This window comes from Mobula hypostoma, chromosome 3, assembly GCF_963921235.1.
Source record: "Mobula hypostoma chromosome 3, sMobHyp1.1, whole genome shotgun sequence".
NCBI classification, from domain to species: Eukaryota; Metazoa; Chordata; class Chondrichthyes; order Myliobatiformes; family Myliobatidae; genus Mobula; species Mobula hypostoma.
The window spans coordinates 68,554,138-68,577,006 of record NC_086099.1 but is presented as its reverse complement, the minus strand read 5'-3'; the positions used below and the strand labels follow the sequence as shown (position 1 = coordinate 68,577,006).

General features: G+C 39.6%; 1 protein-coding gene across 10 annotated transcripts in view; it reads right to left on the bottom strand.

The window, feature by feature from the left end:
- The window catches only part of apbb2b (amyloid beta (A4) precursor protein-binding, family B, member 2b), a 318,859-nt gene that overhangs the window by 133,151 nt on the left and 162,839 nt on the right, over positions 1–22,869 (bottom strand). For all 10 annotated transcript variants that reach the window (XM_063043252.1, XM_063043253.1, XM_063043246.1 and 7 more), the window contains 4 exons: positions 15,313–15,518; positions 11,569–11,628; positions 4,944–5,029; positions 4,775–4,835 (listed from right to left, as the gene is read on the bottom strand). In XM_063043252.1, coding sequence (XP_062899322.1) covers positions 4,775–4,835; positions 4,944–5,029; positions 11,569–11,628; positions 15,313–15,518 — 413 coding nt within the window. The remainder of the gene's footprint in view (positions 1–4,774; positions 4,836–4,943; positions 5,030–11,568; positions 11,629–15,312; positions 15,519–22,869) is intronic.

Sequence of the window (22,869 nt, the reverse complement as noted above, 5' to 3'; positions counted from 1 at the left end):
TTATTGACTGTAGACTAATTGGGCAAACATTTGCTAGATTGGATTTGCTCTTAGTATTTACAACAGGATATATCTGGCCAACTCTCAATCAAGTTGAAGCCACTATAGTAACAGCACTGGAACAGCTTGGCTTAAGCCCCAGCTAATTCTAGAGAACAAACCTTTACAGATATAGTTAGAATATTGCTTGATCCAATAGCCTTTGCTGCATTCTGTACTGTCAGTTGTTTCTTGTTCTCATGTGGAATTCAATCAAATTACCTGTACCCGAAAATGGTGGGAATCCCAAGATGATCATCCATTGGGCATTTTGGCTGATCACCGATACAAATGCTTCACCCTTTCTTGCAGCAAAGCACTCTACTGTAACAAAGGACAGATCCGTTCCTGAAGCCTCCTTCTCTTATTGTCTAATTGCCATCACGATTTTCAATTAGCTGTGAGCAGGAGTTTAGAGCTTTGATCTGATTTGCTTTAATGGGGCAGACATAATTAACATAGATTTCAGGAGTATTTTTAATCCTTAGAAAATGGCTTGGAAAGTCTTTTAGTTTTGATTCTTATTGTTTATTATACAGTATGTGAGCCGTGGGAAATTTTTTTTCCGGCAATATTTCCAGAACTGCACCCTCAGTCAATTTATTTTTGCTGCAATATAATTAGATTATTTGCATAAATGGGAATAAACAGAAGAGAACGTTAATTGACAGAAAAAACAACTTATGAAAAAATAACTGCAAAAAGATATATCTCTTTTACATAATGATTCATCTAACAGAAATACTGAAAGCATAAAGTTTTGAATTTATACAGCACTGATAATGAAGCAGAATCTGAAGAAAGATAACAAATAAATTTAATGTAGAAATCACAAAGGAGACACGAGGATAAGATTAGAAAAAAATGGTCAAAAATCACCATCAAGAAGAGTGTTAAAGTAGTACAGAAAGTATAAAGATTTCAGAAGAAACTCTAGAACTTGAGTCCACACAGTTGAAGGCACAATCAATGATCACAGCATTTTTGAAATTAGCGATGCTCAAGAGACCAGTGTTGGAGGAATGCAGAGACTTGGGTGATTTATGGGGGTGGAGAAGATTATTCCAGAGCAAATTGAAATGAAGGAAAAGAATACTAAAATCATGGTGTTTCTGGACCAGAGGACAATGCAGGTTAGCAAGCTCTAGATTAACACCTGAAGAGGAAGAGTTTTGGATAACCTCTAGTTTCAGCACCATTGGACCATCGATGTGCCGGGGTAACAAAGGCATGAATAAGGGTATCAACAATAGCAAATAAGCAGATGATAAATGATAAAGTTACGGAGATAGAAGTGGGTGGTCAAGCTGATTCATCAAGATTAAATGCAGCACCCATTAAATGTTCAACCTTTGTTGTCAGGAAGAAAGATGCTGTTAATAACTTGGGAAAAGAGATGTATGGTAGTTTCTTGGGAAGACAAAGATTCTGGTCCTCCCAATATTTTGACATAGACAATTTCTGTTTTTTCTATTTCTAGTTGTCAGAATCTACAGGCAGTGGGAGGATGGAGAGAGTTGGTGGTACATATTGTAAGGGGAGCTGGATTACCTCGACACAGATGTGGAAAATATTATGTTTTCAGACAATGTTGCTAAGGGCAGCGCATAAAAAAGAAGCCAGATATGATCAAAATAAAAGCCTGGGGCATTCAGATGGATAGATACAGAAAGAGAAGCCACTGAGGGAGGTTCTCTGGTTATGGCCAGGCAGGTTAAAATGGAACTAGCTGAGGGCAAATACATTCAGCTGAGCTACAGAAAAACACATTAAGGTTAATGTGACAGCCACTTCAGATACACTGAATAATGAGACATAGTTTATCAAGTGCATCAAATAGAATTTATGACCGATAGCTACTGTTTCAGATTTGGCAGGGAATCAATATTGAGTCATAAGGAAGGACAACATTAAGCTAGGAGTTAGTTTTGGAGGGAAAGGGAGGTGGAGTAGCTTTCAAGAGGGTTCCTTTATCTAAGGTTCCCTAATCAAATCTGGTTCATTACACAGCACCCAATCCAGAATTGCCTTTTCCTGAGTAGGCTCAGCCACAAGCTGCTCTAAAAACCATCTCATAGGCATTCTACAAATTTCATGCTGTTTTTCTCAATCTACCTGCATACTGAAATCCCTCATAACTACCGTCCCCTTATGACTATATAATGCTCAAGTCTGCACCCCGAGAGCAAAAATGAGCACTCTGACTGGAAGAATAACTTAGATAAAAAGCATAAATGGGGTCGAGGGCATCTGAGGAGGACAGTGTGACTGATGACATTAATGTCCTTTGCGATGTTGCAATTAATAGATGGGCAAAATATTATCAATAATTCTCTAAGTCTACCAACAGCTGAGAGGTATAAGCTGGTAGAGGAAAGCAAATGAATGGCAGAATTGCCATGCACTTAATTTCTTGCATTAAAAGATAATTTATATTCAAATAGTAATAACAATTGGTAGAAAATGAACAGTGAAAAGTATTGTTTAAAGAGAGATTGGAACTAATACTACTAAAACTTAGGACAAAATGACTGCACCAGCGAAATGGCACACAAAAATTATAGGTACAAATCATAAGCCCAAGAGATTCTGCAGATGCTGGAAATCCAGAGCAACACACACTACCTCCAGTATTTTGTGTGTGCTGCACTGGATTTCAGCATCAGCAGAACCTTGTATTTTTGATTTGCTGCTCCGCTGAGTCTTACCCTGAAGAAGTTTAAATCTTCTCCTCGATGCGAGTTCAGTGAGGCCCTCTCCCCCTGTGATCTTTGCTGCCCGTGACTCTTCGACCATGTGATTACCTTCTAGCTTGTCCTCTTTCCCCTCCCCCCACTCTTTTAATCTGGCACCTTTCCCCTTTGTTTCCAGTCCTGGTAAAGGGTTGTGGCCCAAAACGTAGACTGATGATTCATTTCCATAGATGCTTCCTGACCTGCTGAATTCTTCTAGCATTTTGTGTACTCAGCATTATAGGTGAATTCATTTCAGCAGGATAGACCATAATACAGGGAAACATTAGCCATTGAGAATTATTGGGGATTTCTGAAGGGCACATTGACTCAGTCAAGGTTATGGAAACCTTTGGAGAAAATAAGGGATCATCAATAAAGTAAATGTAGTGGAACATTAAAAAATAACTTGTCCTGCATCAGTACTTAATTATTCACATGCATTTCTAATGTGCCTTTATATTTATATGATTTATGATGGGTATAGATAGAGTGAATGCAAGCAGGCTTTTTCCACTGAGGCAAGGGGAGTAAAAAACCAGAGGACATGGGTTAAGGGTGAGGGGGGAAAAGCTTAAAGGGAACATTAGAGGGGGCTTCTTCACACAGAGAGTGGTGGGAGTATGGAATGAGCTGCCAGACGAGGTGGTAAATGCGGGTTCTTTTTTAACATTTAAGAATAAATTGGACAGATACATGGATGGGAGGTGTATGGAGGGATATGGTCCGTGTACAGGTCAGTGGGACTAGGCAGAAAATGGTTCGGCACAGCCAAGAAGGGTCAAAGGGCCTGTTTCTGTGCTGTAGTTTCTATGGTTTCTATGAAAAAATTCTTCAATAAATTATCTGAGAACTTTGCAAAAATACATCAGTCTTCCCATAATACATTTTCTCCGTAGTTATTCATCTAAATATATTAATAAAGCAGCATTTATGAAGGTAGTCATATACCAGACCTTAAATGGAACATTTCAAATGCTTATAATCACCAACCCAGAGACTGAAGAACACAGAACAATTCTTGCTCAAAATCAAGGCTTCATTTCCAACCCAGCTACAAAGAAGGATTAGTCCCATAGTAGGAAGCTGTTTACAAATTATGTACACTAACTTTAGATATCCTTTGTCAAAAGAGATTAAGAGAGCATCTGCCACTATGGGACTGAAATTTTCTGAGCTTTTAAAATTAAAGCATGTTTTCCTTCTAAAATTTTAGCTCCAGATAACTATTATTTTCTCTAACTTGAAAGCAATTTGGTGGTCATCTTATATTGCAGATTTCAACTCTCCCAGCAGGTGACAAATTACAGAAGAATGAATGCTGGGTAGCTCACATCAACAGAAAATAAAATAGAATAACAATTACCAAAAGCTAGCCAGCATTTCCACAAATAAGTACCAACCAGCATAATTATTGTCAGTGTATCTGGACTACTGTGTCTGTGCCGTGTAGGTGGCAGTATGTCTGACCCCTTGTTCTGGACTCAGCGCACCCATTCATTCAAACATGATTACCAGGCTTCATTAAAGAGATGTAAGAAAAATTAATTTTTTAAGTAATATTTTTGATTTATTTTAATGACTTGGAAGAGCTTTCAACTGTTTCCAAATGCCCCTGGTAATTAGCGCTACTTAAAAAGGGTAGACATTACAGTATAAGTTCTCAAAAGATTAACAGGGCAGGCTATAAGCAAGATTTTAGTTTTCTGCAACCTAGTCACCAGTCAGAAATAGCTGCCTTGTGGAATGACCATAGAATGAGGCCACCAGACTCTCAGTGTCCTCTGGGAGGCAAAAGTGAAACATCAGGCACCTGACTGGAAACAATTGTTCAAGATCTGGTCCATTAGCAATCACTGAACCTGTAACAGAACTGAAATATTCAATTGCCCTTTTGCTAAAAGAAAACCAACAAATAAAGAGCAGCAATTGACTGGTCAATTTTTTTTACACCAGGCAAGGCACAAATTTGAAGATTAGAATGGCAATGAACCAACACTAACCTTCGCTTCTGGGTCACTGTTGATAGTGCAGGAACCATCTTCCTCAGACTGTGGTATTGTTCTACAAAAACAATAGCAGTATGTAAATAGAAAACCACGAAGACAGGTACCACAATACAGAAAATCCAAATCAATGCTTCTGATGAAAAAAAATCTTATTTTACTTTACCTCAGTTTCAGAGAAGCATAGCGTAACGTCGCTCCCTCAAACTCTTTCAGACTTGGGTCTGGATTGACAGTAGCAGCATGCAGATCCTGTGACAAAAGAACACTTGTTGAATTTTGAAGAAAATATGGAAAACTTCAAGGTTAGCTATTCACCCAAAGATACAATTATTAGCATTGAAGCGTTAGTATTAAGTACTCTTATTATGATGGTGCACATCAAAAGCAAGAAAACTTCTACAAATACTTCCACTTTCCAGATTGACTAATGTCTAGACCAGGGGTCCCCAACCTTTCTTGCACTACAGACTGGTTTAATATTGACAATATTCTTGTGGACCAGTCGACAAGGGTGGGGGGTGTTAGTCAACAGTGGGCATGACAGGGAATGAGAAAAGGTGCAGTTGACTCATATCGTTTCCTCGCGGCCTGGTAGCACGTGTTTTGCGGCCCGGTGGTTGGGGACCACTGGTCTAGACTAACTGAATGGTTTTGCTAACCTTGTATCAATAATTATTTGCTTCGTACTGTGGGTTCATCGCTAAACACACACACACACACGCACACACTTCCTACAACCTCAGTAACCTGCAGAATCAGAGAGATACAACTAGATGAACTGAAGCTAAATGATAAACTCCCTGAAATAGAAGGGCACTGATCATAACTCAATGCTGCAAATGTTACCATAATTTCTGACATCTTCCAGTTCGGAATGAAAAAGCTCTCTCTCAAAACAAAACTCCAGTAGTTTGATGTTCCATTCATAAGCCTACCCTCTACACTACACTGTGCAACACTACAACCAAATTGAATGGGATTGATTCAGAAAATACCCAACATTTAAAACAAGGCCTCCACAAAGTATTGGACGGCATTAGCTGTTGCATCATTGGCAATGAAAATACATATATTGTTACAAAATGCAACCACACAAGTCAGCAAATATCACCCCACCTTCTAATTGCAACATATCCTGTGTCAATAAGGAGAAATGCAGGGCAGCAGCAGGAGTTTCTAAGGCTATTGTCATAGGCCACACCACCTTCAGCTTCTTCAGAAGAGTGAATATTTACTGATGACTGCACAGCATCAAGTTTTATTTGCATCTCCATGGAAAACAAAACAGTTTGGAATAATGAAAAAGGACCAAACGCAACTTGCTTCAGGAACGGGACACAAGCTGAGCATCCCAAGACAAATGACTCACCTCTCGACACTCACAAATCTCATCATCAACACTGCAATGTTCACTTGCTTAGATAAATCCACTCCAATCATACTCAAGAAGCCATATACAATTTAAAATCAAATAGTCTACTATGTTGACACTATTAAGTATTCACATTCTCCATTACTGACTGCAGTGCCATCCACAGGGTGCATTGCAGTAACACACAAAGCACCCCAGAAGCCTACAGCTGCTTTTGCTTAAAAGGAGGCAGTTGGATCACTGAAGCATCATCACGTACAAGGCCAGGTCACACAAACCTGACTTTAAAACATACTAGACAACGGGGTGACCTGTTGGGTCACCCTTTGAGAGAAGGGTTGTGCAGTCTGATGTGACCAGAATGAACATTAAATTTTCCTGAATGCTATTGGTATCGCTTTGCTTTGGAAATTGAAGAAGAAAACCTCAGTTTATTAAAGAAGAACGATGCGTAGCAAGGCAAATATAGCTCCTACTCGTTTAACGAAGGACACTTTTGATGGCATCATTTCTGGTTGATCTGCCACTCTTGTGCCTCTCATTGTCATTCTGGAGACGTGCAGTCCTTTCATCCGCCTTCTCTTCATCTCTTCTGCTGTTTATTCTTTGTCTCTGATCCTGGAGACGTGCATTTCCCAGCTCCTTTGTCTCTTCGTCTCTCCTCCTTCTATGCCAGTTGTTGTCATTTTGGAGACACGCATGCCTCTCCTCCTTTATCTCTTCTTCTCTCATCTTTTTTTGTCCTGACTCTTTGATCCTGGAGTCGTGTGGCCCTGGCCTCATCCGATTCTTTTTCTCTCCCTCTCCTTGCCATTTCCCGACAACGTTCGGCATCATCTCTTGACCATAATGTCCCCCTTCTCTTTCCACGTGGCATAATTAGGCTGACCATACTTTTTTACCCTAATGCTGGATAGAAGATACAAAGCAGTAACACAAAAGCCTCCTGGATGCCGATTATTCTTGATGATGAGGTTGGCGCTCTCCTAAATGGACATGATATAGTCACCGCTGTCCTTTGACTGCAGCAATGGATTTGAAGGGTGTCTCGAAGTACGTCATTACAATAAGATTTAATTAGCTCTTATTGATGGGTCTCACTTTGATCTGTCCCAATCCTGCACCTGCTGATGGTGATTAGCAGAATGTGACCACTTGAAATAGAGCTGCCCTGCCCTCTTGCTCCAGTTGGTGTCGCTGCTGCGAGCATCTTGAGTCACTTCTGAGGCTGGCCATGCGCAATGCGTTGTGGTGTTGCGTCATGGCTTCCATCATGGCTGACATCGGCTCTCGGGTGAAAGCGGGGCTGTTGATTTTGGCGGGCGAGCGAGCAATTTTATACGAATATAAAACTCTGAACTTTGCCTGCGTTCTGTAAGTTAGCGCATTTTAAGTCAATGTAGCCTAAAATAGTGCCGCTGTAATGCACCATTTGTACTAATTGGAGGTCACAAACAGACAAACAGAGCATGAGAGTTTTAGTAGTATATAGGTGACTGTTTCTTCATTGTATCTGATAAAATTCTTAAACTCCCAGCCTGTGGGGAGTATGTTCACCACATATAGAAAGCTCCAATTCAAGGTTGCAACTTTTCCCACCTCACAAGTCAAAAATAGATGGTCCTGACGAAGGGTCTCGGCCTGAAACGTCAACTGCACCTCTTCCTACAGATGCTGCCTGGCCTGCTGCGTTCACCAGCAACTTTGATGTGTGTTGCTTGAATTTCCAGCATCTGCAGAATTCCTGTCGTTTTTTATGGTCGATCAAAGTTGGTTTTGTCTACTTTGCCCACATTCCATGCCACAAGTCTTATTTTCTGTGAACTGAACTATTAAAAGCAGTTTACTCCAGTATGAACATTACCAAGCAAAATTTATTCCTTTTCAATTTATTTTTTATCTCATCACTAGGAACCTCACAATAATTGGAATAAGACATTGCTGCAGAGAACTTGAAAATAATTTATCAAAACCTAAAATTACAGCTCAAATGCAAACTGAATAGATACAGATTTACTTCCATCATCAAGAGATGATGTACTGCCTCGTGTATTGATCTTTTTAATTAATCAATGAATTTTAATTCTAGAATTGACTTTAAAGAAGTTCCAGAGGGACATACACACATTCAGCCTTCTCATACATCTGGGGTAACCAATAACTTGATTTCAAACATTTGCCATGTGACAGAGGCACACAGACATATCCAAATTTTACATGACTTCAACTTGTAATTTTCACTAGAAAATTTACTTGGGAGAATCAAAAGGTACTAACCGAAATGCTTGCCCTTCACAGCATTGCAATTTAGAAACTAGTATTATGTTTTGTAAGTTCAAAACATTAAACTAATTCAAAGGAAGACACGGAAGTTCAGGAATGCAGGTCCAACTCTGAGTTTACTTTAAGTGAGGTGCGCCTATATCATGTGGTAGTGTGATGACGTATGCAATTCATGTATCTATACATATAAACTGTAATGAATTATTTAAACAAGAATGGTTAATCAACCAGTATATATAAGATTACTGAAATATTAAATACACAACACTCGTACCTGCTTAGCTATAAATTCCAACTCAGTAGAGAATGCATCTCAACCATATACATAGTATACTATACAACTACTAGATGCAGACATCCACAGCATAGTCAAGTTTGAGTTGTCCCATTCAGGTCTGAAGATTCAAATCACTGTGGACACTTACTTGCTCTTATGGGATAACAACTTTCCTGACAAGGGGAATCACTCTGCTTGGCAGATGAGACTTGTGGCTGTGAAGGGATCTCATGTTCTGGAGCCTCCTTCGTGGTGGTTGTAGGAGTTGACTGAGGCTGCAGGAAGTGGTTCTGACAGCTGTAGCCACCTTTCTTCTTCTAGCTTATGCATCTTGATCTTGGGAAGGTGGATTTAGTTCACTGGAGTATTCTCTTATTAATCCTATTGCTCCCTTTATGATCTGACCTCTCTTCTTGGTTTCTTCATTCATAAAACCATCTCGTGAATCCTCTGTTTTCCTATCTCCATTGAATCCCTTCTTTTTGGCCTTTATTCATCCAGCTGGGTTTGGTCCTTGCATCTTTAACAAACAGCTTTTTGACTCTCACTTAAAGATCATGCAGTAACCTTAATGCATACAGGGTTCTTTCTACTCACAAAAACTGAATGCTTACAACTTTCCTGTAGCTCCCTGAACTCTCTTCCAGCTTAACACCAAGACACATTTTTCCAAGTAACTGTGATTAACATATCAGAAGCTTTCTCAGATATGTTGCCTACAAAAACTGTTGTAGTCAGACAATTGCTTTCATCACTTTCACGATTCCTCTAAGCAGCACGGACCTTCGTTTGTCCAATATGCTTTCCATACTGAGGCAGAGAGGTTGCCACAAACACCCGCTTAACAACAGTTGGACAACAGTTCATGGCGTAGGATATGGAGACAGCTGTGGCATCATCAGTACCTTTCTTAATTTGCTTTTAGTTGACTCTATAGTAGGGGATGTGGTATACAAATGGTGGATGGATTTCCAATTGAGTTATAGTTGTCTCAGCCACTCATGTCCCCGTGATGCTGCCTTCCTGTTTCTACCACATACAAGCTCAATGTGGCTTGTTGGTTGTTGTAATTCATTACCACAAATGTCATTCTACAGGAGTTATCTTTTCTCCAGTATAAGTTCTTAGTTGGATATCTGCAGGCTTCAGTTCAGTATCTTTGAAATGCCATTCAACTCATTTTGTGGAATGACTGAAACAGCCGAACCAGTGTCTCACTTCAATTTAATTAATTTGTCATTCACTTCTGGCATAAGCCTATTGCTTGTCTATTGCTAGCTTCCACATTGTAAATCTCAAGGCTACACACTCCTGTGTCAATCTCATTGTCATCAGATTTTCCTATCAACTGTGTGCAGATTAGCACTCTTCTTGAAATTACAACTTGACTTTTTATCTTATTCTCTTTGTGTAGTCCATTTATTTTTGTCTGCCTGACATGCTCTTTGCATGCATCTTACTTTGTTGCTTTTTCTGCAAATTTTGTCCTTAAACCTGCATTTGTCTGGTGTATGTGAGCCCCTGCCACAACAATAACAGGATGCTGCAATTTCATTCACACTCACTTCCATTCCTGACTGCAGCTTAATTACGTCTTTGTCTGTGATTTCCATTGAAAGAGCAATTCCCCTGCTCTTTTAAATGCAGGTGTGCTTCAGTTAGGAATTTATTTTCAATGCTTTCCTGTAAGATTCTACAAATGAAATGATCTTTCAGTGCATTATTAAGGCCATTACCAATCTGGCATTGCTCAATCTCTTCAATTCTGCCATGTAAACTGAAATAGACTCCCCTTCTCTTTGATTCCACTTATAAAACCTAAAGTGTTCTGCAATCAACAATGGCTTCAGTTCCAAATGTTCCTGCATTACTTTCACAATATCAGAAAATTTCAGATGGCTTGCTTGGAGCAGTTTGAAGCAAACTGTATGCCTTTAAACCCACTCCACTCAGCAGAACTGGCTCTTGTTTCTCATTTGCTATTACATTTGCTTCAAAATACTGTTCAATTTGCTCAGCATATAAAATCCTGTTATCTGTTGTGTAATCAAACTCACCAATCTTTCGATGTAACCAGACATTTTTGCTTTATTTATGATTATTATTACCTGGTACTACTCTTTATGAACCTATGAATTCTTGCTTTTTCTGCCTTTTTAAAAATACTCGATCATGTCCATTCTTCTGAAGAACATGTGCTGCGCTGCTTTTAACTCGACTGCCTCTGCACATGTTGGGCAGCATTTATTTTACTCACTGTATTTTTTTTCCACTTTGAACATTTCATTGCTCTTCAACAGGTCAACAGCCATCTCGGGTTCATTTTAAAAACACATCTTTGCCAATGTTATGTTTTGTAACTGCAAATTTTAAACTAATTCAAAAGAAGAAACGGCAATCCGGGAATACAGGTCTAACTTCAAGTTTACTTTAAGACAGGCACACCTGTATCACATGGTACTGTGATAGCATATGCTGTTTACGCATTTATTACACAAATACAAGATTACTCAAATATTACTGAAATATGAAATACACAACTGCCTTCACAGTTTGTTCTAAACGCGTAAATTAACTCCATGAACTTCACCATACAAGTTAGATACTGAAATGCTTCCATACTGCAAATTATTTTATAACTATGCACTTAGGTCCAGTAAACATTCAAGTCAATAAATATTCAAAAGTTTTCAAGTTTCACAAAAAATGTTTTAGATTGGGTCAATACTTAAGCGCTGTATGAAATGACATCTGAGCCATATCCTAAACACTAATTAATTTGTTGAATGGCATCAAACATTAATTGTTTTCTTTGTTTAAAAAGTTTTAAAAATATACATTTTATAAAATACTTGCCTTCCAAATGTCACTATTAATCTTTCCACCATTCAGTACAGCAAAGTCAGTCCATGGTTTCTAGATAGACAATTAATTACAGAGGAAGACACACATCAGCATGAAAACAGAAAACAGGCACAGTTAGCACACAGAAGCAGTTAGTAAGACAACTTCTAAATGCTGCAGTATAATTGCAACTAAAACTACTGGATTCTTTTTTAAAAAAGGTTAGAGATTTACCATGATAACCAACTGAACCATATGTATGCAACAGAGATGACAACTACAACAAATAAAAAAGAAATGTGCATTTCTGAAAGCCTTGAACATGTAGCACTGAACACAATGAATAGGTCTCGAGTCAAAACTAAGTAATACAATTCCCAAATGACTATCTTGCCTCTGCAGTTGCTGTTTCACCTGAAGTCCATAAAGCAGATTGTTTTGTGCCCAAAATCTCTCTGCCTCTTGTTCCCCCTTTAAGAACATGTTTAATCTTTCCCTTCCTTGACCATGCATTCAGTCTTCAGTCCTAAAATCATGTAAGCTTAAGGCTGATTAATACTTGTGTCAAATCGACGCCGTAGGTACGACGTAGCCGCGAACCCTACGCACAGCCTACGCGGATCCCTATGCTGTAGCCTGACGCGCACCTCTCCCAAAATGTAACTATACGTCGCGGCAACGTAGACTGCAACAACTGTGATTAGTCTGCTTGGTAGCATCGCATTTCCTCCTACGATGCAATAGCTTCCCATTGGGCGACTGAAGGGCAGGGAAGGAACTCTGGCTGCAATGCTTTCCACAAAGCTTTACAGACTTCCAAAATTATGGAGGACACATTTTGCTTTTACGAAAAAAGACGCTTGCTTTAAACTTGTTTACCCCGAGAAAGACTACCATGACCATGAAGCCTTGCACGAGCAGGTGTGTGTGCATGCACGATGTGCCCGAATTGCAGAGTGACATAGACACACCAACGCACAAGTACGAATGCTCACAATGCGCGTAGGCCACTTGCACAGGTTACGGCATCCATTTGACGCAGAAGTATAAATCAGCCTTGAGTGCAAACTTTCGTCTTATGACTTTTCTGTGAAGTACTTAGGCAACTTTCTTCAAGATGTTAAAGTCATATGTATAAATGCAAGCTGTTATTGTCCTCAATACAGATGCTGTAATTTTGGTTTTTGCTAATGGATCAATAGACAAGTAATATAAGCACTACACATTTGTATCTAGGTAAGATCAGACAGTAACTCTTTGGCAACTCAGGTATAATGTGGCATTTTGGCTATGGGGTAGAAAGCAATAAAGTCCTCAATTGCTGTAATACTTCTTTCTCAGAGACGCAATGCAGATAATTCCACTTATCCCTCCGCAGACTGGGCAAGTGAGAAAAATGATGCAAGGTTTTGTGTAAAGGGAAGGTAAAAATTGATAATCAACCTTTAAATATTTTAAGAGAAATAATCATATGGACTCACTTTCTGCTGTGCTCTTTTTTACCAGATTTGAATTTTTTAAGTGCACAAAAATGACATTGTTTTAAAAGCTTAATGTAAGGAAGAGCGTTTTAGGATTATTTTTGTACTTAGGTCAGACTATTTCACTCAGGTTTGAAAAGCAAAAGGCATAAGTACAAGATTAATCACAAACGATTTAGAACAGAGGGACGCTAAATCATTTCCCATATTACATGCTTTGTAGGGGATAAAGGCATAAAATATGTCAATATTCAGGCACAGAATAAGCAGGTGTATGTGACTAGTGTAAGTAAATGTGATTCAAATATCAGTTTACAGTGGGGTTAATAATTACATGAGCTGATAAAATGACAAGTATGTTTGATACAAGAGACCAACAAAGCATCTGCAAGGAAGGTTCCAAAGCTCTTTTGAGCAAGACTTTTATGATATTAAAGCTGCATAAAAACTCAATAGCGGCAGAAAACAACTATCGGGGTCCTGATTAATAAAATGTGATTGAACAAATATGAGAAAATTCAAACAGCAGGAAGAAACAGGCTCATTCAATAGTAAACACATACAAAATTTTATCTTAATCTACCTGTTAATTTCAGGACATTCTTAGAAAAGACACACACTGGTTAAATAGCAAGCTGAGCTCTGCAGCTTGGAAGAGAAGCATTAGTAAGGACCCCTCTATGGGTTGGACTTAAACAACTGTACTCTGTACTATGGAAGCTGGCAAAATGATGGAGGTCAGACAAAAGGGAATCTGACCACCTATGCTGCCACTGGACACAAATCCAGGAAGAGAGCTCACTAGCACTGAACTACGTGACGAGATATGCTTCAAAAATAGCCCCTCTCCCGCATGTCATTTATGGTAGTGCATGCAACGTGCTCTATTCATTTGAACAGAGTCAGTGATTCAACTGGAAACAATGAAAACGAAAATGATTTATTTATTCTTGTTTAATTTCAATTAATATTAAATGTTTATGCATTAAATGCATTTTAATTAAGTTTATTTAAATAACACATGACAGGCTGCTCAGTAAGGTTAGATTGTATTGAATCCAGGAAGATATGGTTGATTGATTACACAATTGGCTTGATGGTAGGAAGCCGAGAGTGAGTACAGAAGGATGATTTTCAGACTGGTGGCTTCTGATGAGTGGTATGCCTCACGGATCAGAATCAAGTTTTAATATCACCGGCATATGTTGTGAAATTTGATAACTTGTCATGAAATTTGTTAATGCTAGGCCATTTGCTATTTGTTATTTATAGCAATGATTTGAATGAAATTGCACAAGGCATAGTTAGTAGGTAGTAAGTTTGTAGATGACACTTATATAAGTGGTGCTGTAGACAGTGAAGAAAGTTATCAAGAATTACAGTGGGATCTTGATTAGCTGACTAAGTGAGCCAAAGAATAGCAATTGCAGTTTAATTCACACAAGTGTAAGGTGGTGCATTTGGAAAGTCATATCAAAATAGAACATTCATAGTAAATGGTCAAGCCCTGGACTGTGTTCTAGAACAGAGATGTTGAATTTCAAATAAGTGGTTCCCCATAAAGTGGCATCACAGGTGGATGAGTTGGTGAAGAAAGCTTTTGGTATGCTAGCTTTCATCAATCAGGGCACTGAGTATAAAATTGGGAGCTTATGTTGCAGTTGTACAGAACACCAATGCGATTAAACTTGGAGTATTGTTTTCAGTCCTGGCCACCATGCTATAGGAAATATGTCATTAAACTAGAAAAAGTGTAGAGACAATTAACAAGAATGTTGTCAGGACTCAGCGACTGAGTTATAGAGATTTTCCCTTGGCAGGAAAGATACTGAGGGGTGATCTTATCGAGGTGTATAATATCATAAGAGGGGAATACACTTTTACCCAGGATTGGGGAATGAAAAACTCAAGTGGTTTTAATGTGAGAGAGGAAAGATTTAATAGGAACACAACCTTTTTATACAGCGAGTGGTAAGTATGTGGTATCACCTGCCAGGAACCGCTTAACTTTGTGATTCTGTGATTGCTTCTAAGTGCACCATTTTTTCACATTTAAAATATGGTTCCTTGTTTTGTGATTCTTTCTTGTCCATGTCCCTCCTGTCCCGTCTAACTTAATCCAGTCTTCCAAGGTCATGCCCTCCCTGTCCCTCTATGTTTCTTTTGTCTTACTAGCTGCCAGCCTTGTGTTTATTGCTCTTACTCTGGCCTCCTTTGGATTTCTCATTCTTCACTTTATTTCCCAAAGATCTTAAAACATCAAAGACTACTTTACCTCATTTTCTGGAGTGGGAGAAGTGCTTACTGAATTCAGCGACCCTTTTCGAATGTCTGGAACCTCGGCTGATGTAGACACTGGTCGCTCCCATTGGGTAGTGCCAGTTGGTATATGCCAATAATAGATGCCAGCAATGTCAGTGATCTTCTTCCATCCTGGTGGGAGATCAGGGTCAGTCTGAAATGACTGATCACTCCATATGTCTGTTGAAAAGTGGAGTTGAGAGAGCATTAATCAAATTGAAAACTTATTCTAAATTAAATCATTGAGGATCATGATGGCACTGCTGTTGAATTGAAGTCTATATCTTCCATGTTAATTAATATACCCTTCCAGTTCTTAGAGAGAATTTTAAAAAACGCTTCTCCTGAAATGGATATTAAGGTTGCTCTGAATCCAGGTAGGCCAAATTTGAGTGCAAGGCTTAAGTAAGGGCCCAACAGCTCACAAAAAAAAGATAACACGTTATATCACAAAAAGTCTGCATCCCACAAAATTAAATAAAAATTCTTTCATTTTCAGGATATACCACAGCAACCAACTGGAATTGTTTCAAAGGGCCTTTGTGCTGCTCATCTGGTAATGCTGGCTAGACACTGTACATGAACTCAAGTCAGGACCAAGCTCATCTGTGAATGAATCAAAATAAAAACAAATAAAACCCACAGACACCAGAAATCAGAAGAAAAAACACCAGAAAATGCTCAGAATTTCCTGAAGGTCAGACAGCATCAACAAAAAGGGAAGGCGTTAATTTTTCAGGTTGATGACCTTTCATCAGATGTCATACATTAAAATTACACAGGAAATGAGGGAGGGGTGAAAAGAACAAAGAGAATTATCTTCATTGAGTGGAGACCAAGAGATGCTAAATCCCACATGTGGTGGTAGCGATTAAGATGTTTGAAACTCCTGCTGTTCTGTCTGAATGAGGTGTAAATAGGAGGTGAATGAGGAAATGTTCACTAGAACTAGGGGACATAGCTTCAAGATTTGGGGGAGTAGATTTTGCATGGAGATGAGGAGGAACTGCTTTTCCCAGAGAGTGGTGAATTTGTGGAATTCTTTGCCCAGTGAAGCAGTGGAGGCTACCTCAGTAAATATATTGAAGACAAGGTTGGATAGATTTTTGCATAGTAGGGGAAGTAAGGGTTATGGGGAAAAGGCAGGTAGGTGGAGATGAGTCCATGGTCAGTCAAATCAGCCATGATCTTAATGAATGGCGGAGCAGGCTCAACGGGCCAGATGGCCTACTCCTGCTCTCACTTCTTATGTTCTTATGAAATGCTGCAAATAAGAGATATAGAATGCTGTTGCAAACCAAAAAGTATTGAAAATATTTGTCAGTTCAGGCAGCATCTGTGGAGAAGATAAGACAGTGTAAATGCTTCTGAAACAAACTACAAAGTTTGATCAGAATGAATTTACTGTATCCACCAAGTCATGAGAGCTGTAATGTTCCCAGTTTGGGTTCCAGATGCTGTCCCTTGATTTATGTCAGTTTTTGCTGAAAAACTAAGGCTAAAAACAGAAGCCAGACTCAAATGAAGAATTAGAGTGTCAAGCAACTGACTAAATGCCAGGGTTCTGCAAAGCTGTCACCCAATCAACATCTGGTTTCTCCAAAAGCACGGTTCACACTGTCAGCACCAAATGCAGTGCAATGAGTAAGAAGAGCTAGTGAATTGCTGCTTCATCTGAACGAGTATTTGGGTCTGGAATGTTAGGTAGGAAGGGACAAGGTGAAAGGACAGTTGATGCATAGTTGATAACTGCATGGAAGGTGCAGGGAGCAGGGTAGTGTGTTTCAAAGGAAATAGAAGAACAATCCAAAGAGCCAATGCTTAGAGGAAAAGGAAGAGAAAAGGCAACAAACTGAACATGATAAAAATTACAGGCTATCACCTGAAACTAGGCCAAGTAGGTGGAAAGAGAATCCAAAGGGAACCTTATCTTGTTCTGGGTGGGAAGACAGTAAGAGGTGTGACAGGGTGTGTGTGTGTGTATAGGGGTAGTGGTGGTGTGTGTGTGTGTGTGTGTGTGTGTGTGTGTGTGCGCGCGCGCACGCGCACGCACGCACGCACTGGAACAAATGAGAGAAAGTTCAAAGAACAGTACTGCATTGTCCAGAGACACATTACAGCTTTCAGTACTCAATATGGAATACAATAAATGCAGATAGTCATTCTTTTCAATTCATACCTGAACAGATCAGCTTTGATGAAAGCAAAAAAAAACTGCTGCAGCTCTGCTGCAGAGTCTCAAGGCAAAATATTTACAATTCCTCCCCTTCCTCAGATATTTTCTGAGCCACTGAATTCTTGCAGGAATTTGCCTCATGGTCTAGATTCCAGTACCTGCTCTTTCTTGTGTTTTGATGAAAGCTTATTTAACTTAAATAAAAACACAGTGACTTTGTTTGTCTCCACAGATGCTGCCTGGCCTGATAGGTATTCCTAGCAAACTTTCCTATGTTTGAATTCAAGCAATTGCAGTGTTTTGTATCTCTCAGTTCCTGGACTTTCATTCCTCCCTTTCTCCTCTGTATTCCTTCTACCTGCACCTCCTCAGATACTTCAGGTGAGATAACAAGCCTTCATTATCTCTGGCCACCATACTTCACATCATTCAGCCTCAAGTGTTCTCCAAATTATAACGGACATCTGCTTTCTTTCCACCGCTTCTCTTCAACATAAACCTTCCCTTCAACTTCATGTTTGAGAAAAAACTAGAAATTAAACATCAGAAGGTTATTTACTTTAATTTTAGCTCAGTTTTCCTTTCAAGAATGGTTAAGCATATACAACAATTCTATATGTATTTTAAGCTAACTTGTGAAAATCTCATGACTAAAATGTCAAAAGTCTTTCAACAACTGGACCCACATGAGCAAAGTGCCCAAAACAAAGGTTTAGCAAGGTCAAGAACGTGTAAGATGCCAGGAACTTTAGAGAATGGGTTAAAGGACTGGAAAATCTGGAGGGTAGTGCAGGTCAGTAAATCTGAAAAAGTAAGAGATACAGGGCTTACTTTCTCAAAGACCTGCTCTAAACACACTACATTTACTTTTCATTCTGTACTACTGTTTTTTCATTTAAAGTTCCAAGTAAATTTATTATCAAATTACACATAGATCACCAAATATTACTCTTGAGATTTATTCTTTCTTGCATGTATTCACAGTAAAATGTAGCACAATAAAATCAATGGAAAAACTCCACACAATGACTGACAAATAGTGCAAATATAAAAATAAACTAATAATAAATACATAATCAAACAGATAACTAACACTGAGAACATATTATTGAGTCCTTGAAAGTGAGTCCAGAGGTTGTGTTCAATGATCATTCCGTGCTGTGATAAGTGAAGAGGTCTATGTTGGTTCAGGAGCCTGATGACTGAAGGGTATTTGCTGTTCCTGAACCTGCTGGTATGGGACCCAAGGTCCTGTACCTCTTCCTGATGGTAGCAGCAAGAAGAGACCATGGCTAGGATGGTGTGTGTCCTTGATGATGGATGCTATTTTCTTGTGGCAGTGCTCTTTATGGATGTTCTCAATAGTGGATAGGGTTTTTTGAGTGATGAACTGGGCTGTAACAAACAGTTCTTGTTGGCTTTTCAACTCTTGGCCACTGGTGTTTCCATACCAAACTGTGTTGCAACCAGTCAGAATACTCTCTACTGGCACCTACAGAAGTTTGTCAGAATCTTAAATGACATGCAGAATCTGCAGAAACTTCAAAGATAGTAGAGGCACTGTCATGTTTTCTTTGAAATGACATTTATGTGCTGGACAGATCCTCAGATATAACGCCAGGAATTTGAAGTTACTGCCCCTTTCCACTTCAGATTCCCTAATGACCACTGGGTCACAAACCCTCAATTTCCTCCCCCTATACTCAATAATGAGCTCTTTGATCTTGCTGACGTTGACTGAGAGGTTGTTGTGGAGGTACCGCTCAGCCAGGTTTTCAATCTCCCTCCTATTTGAAGATTCATCACTACCTTTGATTCGGCCAAAAGAAGTGGTGTCAACAGCATTGGATCTGTACTTAGCCTCAATGTCACAAGTGTAAAATGACTAGAGCAGGAGGCTAAGCACATAGATTGAGGTGCACCTGTGCTGATGGCAATTGTGGAGATGCTGTTGCCAGACTGTGCTGACGTTCAAGCTAACACTTATTTGCATGTAATATTTTAATACAATCATAGTTCACTTTAATGAACCAAACTACCAAATCCACAAATATTTTTCATTCTTGTTCCGATTCATCTGAAGCAACACTCACACAATGCTGGAGGAACTCAGCAGGCCAGACAGCATCTATGGGAAAGAGTAAACAGTCAACATTTCAGGCCGAGATCTTTCTTCAGGACTGGAAAGGAAGGGGAGAAGTCAGAATGAGAAGATGGGGGGGAAAGGAGGAAGAAGTACAAGATGGCATGTAATAGGCAAAACCGGGAGAGGAGGAGGGGTGAAGTAAAGAGCTGGGAAGTTGATTGGTGCAAGAGATAAAGGGCTAGAGGAAGGGGAATCTGATAGAAGAGGATACAAGACCATGGGAATTGGGAGGAACACAAGAGGGAGGTGATGGGCAGAAAAAGAGATAGGTGAGAGAGTGAAATAGGAATGGGGAAAGGTGAAGAAGTTGGAAGTTCGAGAAATTGATGCTCATGCCATCAGGTTGGAGGCTACCCAGACAGCAGAATATAAGGTGCTGCTCCTCCAACTTGAGTGTGGCCTCATTGCAACAGTAGAGGAGGCCATGGACTGACATATTGGAATAGGAATGGGAAGTGGAATTGAAAGGCCCCTAAATGGTAGTAATTCCCTCTCCCCCCACCCTTGGCCATTCCCCATTTCTGATTCCTTCTCTCACCTCATCTCCTTACCTGCCCATCACCTCTCTCTGGTGCTCCTTCTCCCTTTCCTTTCTTCCATGGTCTTCCTATCAGATTCCCCTCCACCAGCTCTTTATCTCTTTCGCCAAGCAGCTTTCTAACTCTTTATTTCATCCCTCCCCCCTCACTTGCCACCTTGTACTTCTTCCTCCCCTCCGCCCACCACTTTATTCTGACTTCTTCCCTTCCTTTCCAATCGTGAAGAAGGGTCTCGGCCTGAAACGTCGACTGTGTGCTCTTTTCTATAGATGCTATCTGGCCTGCTGAGTTCCTCCAGCATTTTGTGTGTGGCATTGGATCTCCAGGATCTGTAGGTTTTCTTGTGTTCATAGTCATTTGAATTATGTTTTGAGTAAGGTTGCTATTTTTCAGCTGAGCCATATTATTTGGCCAATAAAGTTGAACACAATTATTTTTCTAATGGGTTTCCGCAAAAACTCATGAATTTGAAATTACTTTCCTCTCGCTCTCTCTCCACTGTTGTTCTGCTCTGTTGTTCCAAAATGTTCTAATTTATTATTCAGACCATGGCCAAATATGACTACTACAAACATACTTGTGAGAAAACGTGTCAATTGGAGCACAGCAGTGCATAATTCTGTCCTTATTTGTGAGAGCTTCATGCTGCATATGGGAGTTTGACGAAAGCACAATGTTGGTGACTCCTCTGCACAGGCCAGCAGCGTGCTAAAGTTCAGCTCAACTATTAGCACATTGCTAGCTTGAGTAAGAAACCAAATTTGTCCACAACAGCATAGACTGTCACATGGGAATAAGTTGTGGCTCCCAAAGACTACATAGTGCCAAAGGCATTTTGTGATCCAGAGATTATATGCTGCTGTCTCTTCATTTTATAAAGTAAAAAGAATCAAACTAGTATTTTACAGTCAGTGGCAAACAAAATTCTTGTCGATGACCTGCAATAAGAGCCAGCCGCCACCCCACCACCAACCTCCTCAAAAATATCTAGTGATCTCTAGAACAAGAACTTGCTCTTTTTCTCTGCTCTCAGGCACCAAATCAAAAGGAGCTCTGGTTTTCCCAGATGTGATGTCCTCAAAGTGGCTTTGCTGCTAACCACATTAAAAACCACTGCAGACAAGAAACGGGAGAACGGTTGTTTAGTTTTTTAATTTTACACAGTGGTATTTGGATATTTAAACAACATATAGGCTGAAATATCAAATACTTCTAAATTATAAATCTCAAATTTGTATTAATATCAATTTATATTCATTTTGTTTCAAAATAAGCTTTTTAGGGTTGGATGGTTTGCTAAGTGGTAATTTGGTTTAGTCCATCATTAAAAATGTAGTTTGGCTGTGAATCTCCGCAGAATTCTCAAGATGCTCAGGGACAATTTCTCCAATTCTTTACGATAGGGCTGCTATACTTGTATCAATTCTAACCCAGCACGGCCTCAGCAGCAGATTGTACTGCCTGAGGGCAGGGAAACCTGCAAATGATGGCAAGATACAGCCATATGAGACTCAATAAGGAATGCACCAGCATGAAAGAGATGTCCATCTAGAAGAGCAATGAACCAAACAACAGCTACAATCCAAACTTTTCTCTGCTGACACATTGTCTCAGCATTACTTTACTCTGTGGCAGCTTGAAGTGCACGAACTGGGTGATTTTTTTCACACAACACTAAGCCTACACTTTGAAAAGGTATTTCACTGCTGGTAAATCCCTTTGGAATTTCTGCAGCTTGTAAAATCATGAAAAAAAATTACTTCCTTCACTTTTGCATAGATATCAACATTCTGACCAAAGCCATTCAGATTTTAATTTATTCCACATTTTCAACACGAGTATTTTTCCAGCTGGTGTCGATAAAACGCATTTCAGTTACGTGACCTGGCTGGCTGCCAGAGGAATTTCTTGATATATTTGGTTAAAAAATGTATTAAAAGTCACTCTTCATTTCCTCTCCAGCATTTAAAAATGTAAAAATGTACATTATATGAATATGTAGCCTCTAAAGGGTTGCATTAAATTACAAACACATAAAAGTTTTTGTAAGCTTTTAAAAATCTCCAGGGACAAAAGGGGTTACAGCAGCTTTTCACTGGATGTCAACATATGGTTCAATTTTATGTGCTCTGAGGAGACTGAAAACACTCAGAATATGTTTTCCTATCGTTACTATGGCACTATTTGCAATAGGCTTCATGTTTTGAGGTCAAAGACAGATACGGGAAAGAGAAAGGCCCTTTAGTTCACTGCGCCCATGTTGATTATTTGTGGGCCAAGGGGCCTGTATTGTACTGTAGGTTTTCTATGTTTCCATGTCCAAAGCCTTGCTCATCAGTCCATCATATTAGCGGGCATGAAGCACAGCAGCTGGGGCAGTCTTCTTAGCCTCAGCGCCAAGGAGATGACCATCTCGGACAGCAAGTGAAATTGCTCTTGTCCCAAGTGACACCCTGTCTTTTCAGTCTATCTGGGTTATCGTTTAAATTGACCCAACGACGGAACAGTGAAAGGCTCCGGCACCCTGGAGAGAGGAATGAAATTGTGGAGAGTGAGTGAAATTGGCTCCCACCTCTGAACTCAGGCACATTTAAATTGTCTAAACAGCGTATCGTACCTTGCACTAAGAGCCGGGCACTGCTGCTGTGAAAGGCTCCTGGCCTAGACCAC